The sequence below is a fragment of the Diuraphis noxia genome, unplaced genomic scaffold, assembly GCF_037042655.1.
Source record: "Diuraphis noxia isolate RWA-SAM2 unplaced genomic scaffold, SU_Dnox_SAM2 contig0004, whole genome shotgun sequence".
In the NCBI taxonomy this organism is placed as follows: domain Eukaryota; kingdom Metazoa; phylum Arthropoda; class Insecta; order Hemiptera; family Aphididae; genus Diuraphis; species Diuraphis noxia.
The window spans coordinates 36,664,148-36,674,348 of NW_028301714.1; the positions used below are offsets into that span (position 1 = coordinate 36,664,148).

The window sequence follows — 10,201 nt, forward strand, 5'->3', positions numbered from 1 at the left end:
AGTTTGAATACCTCTGCTATATAATAGTGATGCGCCAACAATAACCAGCGATACCGGTGTTTATAGTGTGGTACGAAGGCGCTATGAGACATTTCAAGTTTCAAGCTCTAGGTTGTAGTTTTGATTATTGGTTGGGATTACGAACCGGTTATGTATAGGTAGTTAATTAATCAGTCATCAGGACATCTTCTTTTATATTATATAAAACATATGATGAAATAAATGAACAATAAATTGTAAACGTGCAACTATTAGCATGACAATGACAATAAAAAAATCAATAAGCTTATAATACAGGTACGCCCACGGATACACACTGCAATTACTGAGATGTTAAAATTCTATACAATGCATACAATATATTATGCTACACGGACATGGTATTTAGATTTTAGGTCCTATATTTATAAGTAGCCAAGTAGGTAGGTATACCTTATGCATTATTCAATTCAGATTTGAGACAGGCACAGTGTATTTGGAGAAATGGTGTTTCATCACGGCAGAAACATCTCTTTTCGACCAGTCAAATATGTCGATATATTATACACCACCGCACAATGTTTATAATATCACAGCGTAATGATTTTTAACTGTCTAAACAATGGAATAAGACCTAACACACACAAACAAACAAAACAGTTAAAGTTAATAGTTTACTATTAATATTAAAATAAACGCATCGAACTATTATAATTTATATAATGTAACAAAAGCCAGTGTTTTATAGATATCTATTTGTAAAATCGTATTTTTTAAATCAACCAATTGGGTATTAATACCTTGTATATGATATACATAATATATCATAAAGGTAGGTATCTAAGTATTTATTTTCATCTGAATTCAAATAAAAAACAATATCGGACACTGAGAGGAGCTTGTACGACTTAACTCAATACTAAATGATATTCCAATAATTACTGAATACTATGCAAAGGCATTCACTGTCTGAAGTATAAAATATTTATTTTACATCACAATTTAAAACAGTATCTAAAAATGGTGTATTGTATTAAAAAAAAAAAAATGCATTTATACATACAGTGGCGCACAGAGAGATTTTAAGAGCACATGCAGTTAAAAAAAGTTAGCCACCCACCCACCCAATTTTTTATTTATAACAAAATATTTTCACTTATCTATTATTCACTGTAATTCAAAGATATCAATTAGTATAGAGTATAGACTATAGTTTATGTTATAAATTTTTTAATTTCCCTGTGAGACATGTGCAGTAGTACACATGTAGTACCCATCCCCCCTGAGAACACATACAGTTGCATTCCTTGCTAACCTGTCTGGGCGCCACTGTATATAATATTATATAATAGGTATATATTTGTTTTTTTAGATTTAGTTGTTGATAGTTCTTATAAATCAATTATGATTTTTATTATAAATTTTTTGGTTTCAAAATACCATAGGCACATATTAGTGCAATGGTTCACGTCACACAATCAAGTGAAATTTTCATTCAATAAATTTTTTTTTTTCAATGATATACCTACTATAGATATTATGATACTTTGATGACTAAAACCTAATTAATTTCTATTCCAATTTCCAAATAAGATCAATGGTGTGCGGTAAGCGTGGTCTACTGGTGCATATTGCATGATGCCACACGAGCAGAAAAGATTGAAACTTCCTGACTTTCCTAGTGGGAATGCGTGATGATGAGTGGTGACAATCGAATTTAGTTGTTGTGGACTGACGAACTGTTATTATCATTTGGAATAAAAGTACCTATGCAATAATATATATAATATAACACGATCAGACCTAATGCTCATCCAAAACATATGTAACGTTTAGTTTCTTACTATAATTTATTAAGTTCAGAAAAGTAATTAGAGTAATATAATTTTATAAGTCTCCATACCTAACAGCAATAGTTTTAATATTTTTCGGAATATTTGCATGCAATTGTGATTAGCTGCATTATGTCATCATAAATATGACTCAAAATCATGTAACTACCAAATTAAAATATTAATTGTCCATTTTTTAATAGTCTCAATGGCTTATAGCTTTTCATATCTATCTAAACTAGAAAATCAGTATCTAGGTACCTAGGTAGTTATTAAGTGATGATGTAGTGCTGCACTCAAAAACGAAATATTCTACTTATATTAGAAACTGTCAAAAATGAAATTAATTAATGTTTTAAAGAAAACAATTACTCAGAATAAATTATTCACTAAATTTTTAAACTTTTACAACCTTACATGTAACAACTTTCTAATAATTAACTAAAATATTTGGTTATAGATTATAGCCTTTATGGGTACAAATAGGGTTCTAAAATTTAATAAAATTAATTTTTTGAAAAATAAAATTTTAATTTAAAATTATAGTAGGAAATACATCTACTTAGTTAAATGTTATAGACATATTGCTGACATTATACATTATATAAATTACATAATAATTATTTATTTTCATTAATTAGATATGAAATTAGTTTAATTTTCTGGTGATGATTTCATAAGAACACATCAAAAAGTATAAAATTAAAAAAATATATTTTTCAATATTGTATTGAAATATTTCAACCAAGTTTCAAGTGTGAAATATTTCACACTCATAACCTTAGGTATAATAATTACTATGTAATCTAAGACTACAATTGTTACAATAAATGATAACTAAGATTTTAGTTACTTAAACTAGAGCAAATATGTTTAAAATTAAAAAAAAATTAGATTATTTATCAAATATTAAACTAACTGCAATTATTTATTTAAACACTTTAAAAACATTTAAGAGAATGCATGTATTGTCTAACAAATATAAAACAACATAGTAAAAATTGTTTTGCCTGTAAAGAATGTCAGGTTGTAGTACCAACTAAGTAATTAGACTTTCACACCATTAAGAGAAGAAAATTTACAGCGTGACGTTGTTTTATTTTTTCAATATAACCAAAAAAATTCAATATTTTTGAGTTTTTCAAATGATTTTATTTTTTTAGTTCTGATAGTGAATAAATAAAAACATTGTTGCACAATAAATGTTTTCCTCTTTATAGTGTGAACATTATGTTGCTTAGCTTGTACTACAGGCACCATTTAGGCTGTAATAATTGAGCAAAAATGTACCTTTCTCGCTCAAACCATTTCTACTGTTTTATATTTGTAAGACTGAAATAACACATACTGGTGTAGCGTCCTCTTAAATGGTATACGATAGTGACAATAGTAATTAAACTAGTTAATTTATATGTTGCCCATTTTTATTTTACTTATTCAAATATATTATATTAAATTAAAGGTAATTCAGTCAAACAAATATTTAATAATTAAAATATTAGACATTTTTGGTTAACCAATTAAATTGGGATAAAATATATAACAGAGAATAATATTTAAATGTATATAACATACTTGTATGCAGTATTAATATATTACATGGAAAATGTTTAATTCATCTATTAGTTTACAAAAATATATTCAATAACTTAGGGTGGCTTCCACAAGCATAAGAATAAAAAATAAGAAATAGTAAAAAAAAAAAATATTACTTCACAAGGAGTTATACAGGTTTGTTACTTATAGAAATAATAAAAGTAGAAAACAACAAAAAAGTTCTAGCAGTAATGTTAAAACATTTACCTATTATATTAATTATTATTAAAACGTTAAGACGTTTTTAAAATTAAACAACAATGTTAGTGACAAAATTATTTTAATATAATAATTCAATTTATTGTAACGAACGTTTTTCATTATTAGATGGCATAAGAGGTATTGTTGTGTTAACAGCATCTGGAAATCTTTGATGGTAACGCTCCAAACGTAAAAATTTTACAGTTACCAATTTTCCTGAAATTATTAAAACCAATTAGGTCCAAATATTAAATAATTATATGATTCTATAATAATTAACTTGTCTAACTAAATAATTATATTATAACATGTTACATACCATCATACCAAAATCCATGTAACTGTCTATAAGCTTTTCCTGCTTCAGCAGGAGAGGCACATTTAACATAAACACATCCTTCTTGACTGCTACGATCAACTGAAAGATGTAAAACTTCTACAGACTCACATTTTTCTAGAATAGCATCTTTGACACGTGTTTCACAATCAACTCCTAGCATACTGTGTAAAATAAACAAAACAATTGTTATAGCATATTAAAGTTATTAGTTAGGTATAGAAAAGAAAATTATTTTTACAAACATTCCACTTACGAATCTGGTCCAAACATATGACGGATTTTTAAACAAGAAGTAGGACTTGGTTGAGGAGAATTCATACTACCTTCATTAGTTTCAAATGCTTGACCTTGCCAAACTTTTTTTCTAAAATAATAATTACAATAATGTTATACATTAAAAATTACATTCACATATGATACTTAAGTAAAAATATAAAATTATAACGTATTATTTGTATAATATGTTACTATTTCTTTCTTTACTATTAATAATGAAATTTTAAAAAAAAGTGGTTTTCACGGGAATAAAGGATTATTGTTATTGATATTGTCATGATTAACTGTGTGGTGTACTAGCCACTAAGCAAACATCAAATGCATTAAGAAATATTTAAAGTCATTATAACAAAGTAAATTATAAAAATAATTATTCACTTATATTTCAGAGATCTACTCAATGATTTTATAACACGGGGGTTAAAACCACAAGAAACCTTCTTTGTTCATCATAGCTAACTATTATTTCAAACAATAATCACTAACATAAATTTATTTACTTTTTGAAAAGAGGGGGGGAGGGGAGGATATAACTTAAACGAGGAGCACATAGACTTTCATTATATTGCTTGATTTGTTCTGTGATTTACAAGGTTAGGCTTCTTTATTTGCTTAGGATTTTTTGAAAATATTAATAAAAAATATAACTTACGCTGTGACAGGGGACATAGGTTGAACCCATCTCCATACTTGAAAGTCTTCACCATCAATTTGTTGGATTTCAGATCTTACTCTTGATTCTGATTCAGAGAAATATTGTTCAACTTCAGCCCAAATCTTAGATTTTGCTGAAATAAATAACAATGTTATAGAAAAAGGTAAATTATTTTACAGTTAAACATATTTTAATACTTTGTCTCTCATTTGGTGGAATTAATTGATCACGTATATGTATGATAGGTAAATAACTTTCATTGGGTCGATACTGAGCTTGTTGTTTCAGTAAATCAATTATGCTTTCAACTAAGCGATTAACTTCATATTTATGTTTTTCACTTTTGGTTGTCATGTAGCATATTCCAAAATAAAGACTCATAAGGGACAATGAAACTAAAAAAATAAAATTAGTTATAATAAGTGTTAAGGTTTTTAATTGTTTATGATTATCTAATTTATATGAAGTAGAAAAAATATTTTACCTATTCCTAGCCACAAAATAAGATAGAACATGTTTGCAAAAATATTTTTAACTGCACACAGGATTGGTAAATTTGGCTGTATATTGATATTAAACGAAGTGTCAAATCCAATTGGTGAATCAGAATATGTTTTGGCAATGCTTTTAAATAATTCAACTAATTCTTCGATTTCCCTGGATGGTAAATTTTCATGGGTTGAAATATAATCAAATATAGTTTGAGCATCCACGGTCGGTTGTATATCTGACTTTTCACATTGGTTCTTGACATATTTATCTTGAACTTGGGATACCAAAGTGCTATATAATTTTTGTACTCTTTCTTGTTCTGCATCACAGTCAAATCCTTGTATATTTTTTTTGGCACATAAAGAGTTCAAAATACCTGTAATTTTATAGCAACTATGTTATGAATATTAATTATAATAAATTTAGATATTATGAATGTATGATAAATTTACTGTTTCAGTATTGGGTCATTTAGTAAAAAAATAAATAAATGTCCCAAAAATGTATACCTCATTTTTGAAAATTTCAAAACTACAAAAAGCTAAAAAAAAACAGGATTGAAGAAATATAAATATTTTCAGTACTAATAATATTGGTTACAGAGTAGATTAGTGATTCTTAAGATTTGTATTTAAATTCATAATATAGATCTTAATTTAACATTTATTATTATTAAATATGAATTACTTTACTTTTAGATAGTATCCAAATGATAAATGTTTTTTTTTTTACCTTTTTAATAAAGGGAAATATAACCTTTTTAATACAGTGTGTGTTCATATATTTCAATTCTGCTTTTTCGGCTAACTAATAAACATTATTATACAATAATTAGACTATTTTTTTGACACTTAACTTTGGGCATGCGCACAATAACTTTTTTTTTTTAATGGCATGATCCATTTTTGACCACAAATTATTTTTTTTGGTATTTTTTTTATGAATTTTAGTGGTTGAATTTCTTTTCTAAGTCAAAAAATGACCGAGTTACAGCAATTTGATTTTACGTTATTACAATAGGTAAACAGGTATTTCATAAATTGGATTAGTTATTTTTATTTTTTTATTATTAACTAAGTATTTTATAATCTGTTATACCCGTGCAAATAACGTAAAATCAAATTGCTGTAACTCGGTCATTTTTTGACTTAGAAAAGAAATTCAACTACTAAAATTCATAAAAAAATACCAAAAAAAATAATTTGTGGTCAAAAATGGATCATGCCATTTAAAAAAAAAAAGTTATTGTGCGCATGCGCAAAGTTAAGTGTCAAAAAAATAGTCTAATTATTTGAAAATGTGTATAATAATGTTTATTAGTTAGCCGAAAAAGCAGAATTGAAATATATGAAGCCTGCACATAGTTATTGAGTGTTTCCACTTATCGTGATCACACTGTATATATTTTTTATTAAGTTTAAATTTGAAATAAAATTACCTAATAGTAAACAATTAAAATTAAATTTATGATGTTAATTTAATGCTTGAAAATTTTATTGTATTAATAAAATATTTTTAAATATTACCTGAAGGTAACACAACTGTACTTGATTGTATTGAAGTGAAATATAATCCAAAAATTACAACAAAAAATCCAATAAAAAGTAGTATTATATATTGAGTATTTCTTGTATATCCATTTCCTAAATGCCTTTGCTGTGTAGGTTGAACGTATCTCCTATATTATGGAAAAATAACAGAATTGTTATTATTATACTAATAATTATAATTTATATAAGTGTTTAGCAAACCTTGAATTTTGAGAATAAATTGATGAAACAGGAGATGGAAAATCAAACTGCGAAGTACTTGACACATCAATTCTATCTGTAGATTAAATATCATTAATAAAACACCATAAATAGGTACATTCACTTTTCCATTATTACGTTTTTAATTTGGTTAATGTCACACTCATAATAATTGTCTCCAAGTTACTAATGTTCAAAATATTAAATTTGCATTCAGTTTTAAAGGGAAAAATTGGTATAACTGGTCAATACCTAAATTAATTTTATATTATAACAGTCTTGAGATCTAATTACATTTTTGTTATATAATGGTCCAAAAATTGATATACAAGTAGCATTTGAAAGTGTATAAATATGTTTTAGTTGCTACAATGTTAAAACACCAAAATCATTTACACATAATTTTATAAATTTTTTGTATTAAAATAACATTTACAATTTAAATTTGTATTTGAAGCTAATTACATAGGTTTTATAGAATAGTAATGTAATGTATATTCGATGCTACAATACCTATTTTGTTTTTTCCGTTTTTCCATGGCAAGCTTTTTATATTATTTATTATTAATAACTAATTCATATCTACACAACTAAAGATAATGTATGTCAATGATTAATCAACCTAAATACGAAAATAGTTCTTATCTTGCAGGTACCTGTTCGTAGTTAGTTTTATTTTGCTCGTTATAGCCGATAACTCGTAATAACCTTGTTGTAACTAATACATTATTATTAATAATAATTTAATTATGATATTCCAGTATTTTGCATAATTTTTATTTTTGTTTTTTAATAAATTGCCCTTTCAAATGGTAAATATTGTTGGCTTTGAATCCACTTCTCGCAGGCCTTTATGCGCCATATAATATTATTACCAAACGTTTTGTGTTGCGCAAAAACTTAAACGAATAATTTTCGTTACGTATTGTATTGTAGCATCGAATACTGATATTCAAATGTTCAAATATTCAAATTATTTACGATAGACCTGTTCGAACTATTATAGAAATTATGAGGAAAAAGCTGTTAGTAATTTAAGATATGTCTAGAAAAGTGGTCAGCAAAAATTTCATGGTAGATAGCTTATGGAGTAATCCCTTGGTAAAAAACCTAAAATATTTTTTTTAGAAATTGTTGCTTCTGTTTAATACATGTATAAATCTAAAACTAATAATTATAATTATAATTTTCACTTGCAACTGGTCTTATTAGTGTCAAACTTGTATAATTTTAGGTAGGTATTTTTTTTTTAAATTATTAAATAGTTATAAATTATAAATTCTATTAAAATTGAAAGATTGTTATTAATAAATCCAAACAAAAATATGAAATATTTTTCAATATTTTTTAAAATAGTTTCAGTTTTGTAAAAGTAATATGCAATCCTAAGGCTTTAACGTAGAAAAATAAAAAATACTGAGGTTTCCAGACTTGTTTGTAATACATCAAGTTCTAAACCATAATAAAAATAGTTAAACTTATACTTAAACCGGCTGACAGTTTAATAACTATAGAGTTAATGATTAAGTGCATGGGTCAACCTCAACATTAAAAATATATATGACGTGCATATTGAAAAATTTAATATATTTAAGAGAAACACATAGAAATTGATTTGACTTAATATAATATAATTTTATGATTATAAACCGATTTACTTACTTTGGGATTGATTCATCATTTTTTCTTTCCACCTTTGAATTGCTTGATCAGCATAAGGTGTTTCAGTAACAGGATTCGAACGTGGTCTTCGAATAATAGGATCTCTTGAGGATATATTATTAACACTAGAGTCATAAAGTCTTGGTTTTTTCTTTTCAGTCTGTACTTCAGGTAGTTTGTTGGAAATTTTTTTAGTTTCTGCTAGGTAAGTATGAAAAAATTTAAAAAAACTGTTTTAAATTAAGTTAACATAGCCACATAGCAACAAACCTGTATACAAATATGAGTTTTTATCTTCGTCTTCGCTAGCAGAGTGATTCCAATTTGATACATTTATCAATGAAATATCGTTTGATTTAGGTGAATCAATTTGGCTTGAATGGCGGCTTTCAAGATCTGCAAGTTTTTTCACCAATAATCTTCTGGTCGAATTCGTAACCGGAGGGACGACAGTGTTGAATGTCAACAGACGTCGCCGTAATTCTTGATCAGTGATACTCTCGCCCATAGTATGACTGTAAATCAAAAGCCAATGATTGTAGGTAAATGGACATTTATATCAGACATTGAAAGAATCGTTCAGTAATATTTTGTTATAATTTTGAAGCGGTAAAAGTTGGACATAGTGGAGGATGATGTTATTAGATTTTCTGTTCAATTATCGTACTCACTGTCTGGGATGCGTTTACCGAAGAAAGTGAACCACAACAACAACAATAATTGTTCTATAGTCGACGGCAGCGGCGGTACCGACGTCGTTTGTTCAGTCAAAGGAGGTGGTTCAAAATCTTCAACGTTATTAAGGTGACCATAACAGCCAATAGACACGGGCGTTAGATCCCTGTCGTTCGATCGAAATCGGCAGGACGTAGCGCGACAATCAGTAAGTAATTTGGCCGTTTTTATTTTTTAACCTACAATGAGATAAATGATAATAGCGTATTTTATGTTTTATTGGACACGAAAATGCCGTTATTTTAATCAGCTTGCCGTGAGCGTAACCTTGGTGCTCACGCCGCCGATACCGGAATCCGGATACAGTGGATACACAACATCATAACTACAGTAGTAATAGTGGACACCTATATATTATATATATATATAATATTTTATACACAATACAATAGTACAATAAGTTTTATGTGTGCTATAATAGTCGTATGGTAGTGTGTATATTGTACATTGTGTACACACGTAAAAACTTCAAAGGCGCACACTTCCACAGTGTTACCGTACCGTAGAACCTGTGTCGCAGAGTAGCCAGTGTAGCCATATTATGCACTACATCCCTAACCGACAATGAGACAGCGTATCTTATCAGTATTACAGTATCACGGCCACGGTCTTGGATACAAAGTAAACGTATGGTGCAAAAAAAAATTCGAAACTCGAAATTGGGGGGACTGGAAAAATGTAC

General features: G+C 27.3%; 1 protein-coding gene across 2 annotated transcripts; it reads right to left on the reverse strand.

The window, feature by feature from the left end:
* Positions 1-2,506: 2,506 nt before the first annotated feature.
* LOC107170833 (LEM domain-containing inner nuclear membrane protein MAN1) lies at positions 2,507-9,819 on the reverse strand. 2 transcript variants are annotated; one of them, XM_089226876.1, is made up of 11 exons: positions 9,456-9,819; positions 9,055-9,299; positions 8,785-8,982; positions 7,123-7,198; positions 6,898-7,049; positions 5,364-5,747; positions 5,077-5,274; positions 4,877-5,012; positions 4,202-4,312; positions 3,928-4,109; positions 2,507-3,824 (listed from the first exon to the last, which is right to left on the reverse strand). In XM_089226876.1, the coding sequence occupies exons 2-11, from the start codon at positions 9,290-9,292 to the stop codon at positions 3,706-3,708; spliced, it is 1,794 nt and encodes a 597-aa protein (XP_089083002.1). In that variant the 5' UTR covers positions 9,293-9,299; positions 9,456-9,819; the 3' UTR covers positions 2,507-3,705. The 2 variants fall into 2 exon arrangements, with proteins under 2 accessions (XP_089083002.1, XP_089083001.1); XM_089226875.1 differs by having other exon boundaries at positions 8,785-8,985.
* Positions 9,820-10,201: the final 382 nt, after the last annotated feature.

What these genes read in the sequence shown, in the direction of transcription:
- LOC107170833 (XM_089226875.1), bottom strand. Translation starts at nt 9,292, where the DNA reads ATGGGCGAGAGTATCACTGATCAAGAATTACGGCGACGTCTGTTGACA. An exon ending in TCCACCAAATGAGAGACAAA is followed by an intron (nt 5,013 to 5,076) that starts GTATTAAAATAT and finishes TATTTATTTCAG; the next exon opens with CAAAATCTAAGATTTGGGCT. An exon ending in ACATGGATTTTGGTATGATG is followed by an intron (nt 3,825 to 3,927) that starts GTATGTAACATG and finishes TAATAATTTCAG; the next exon opens with GAAAATTGGTAACTGTAAAA.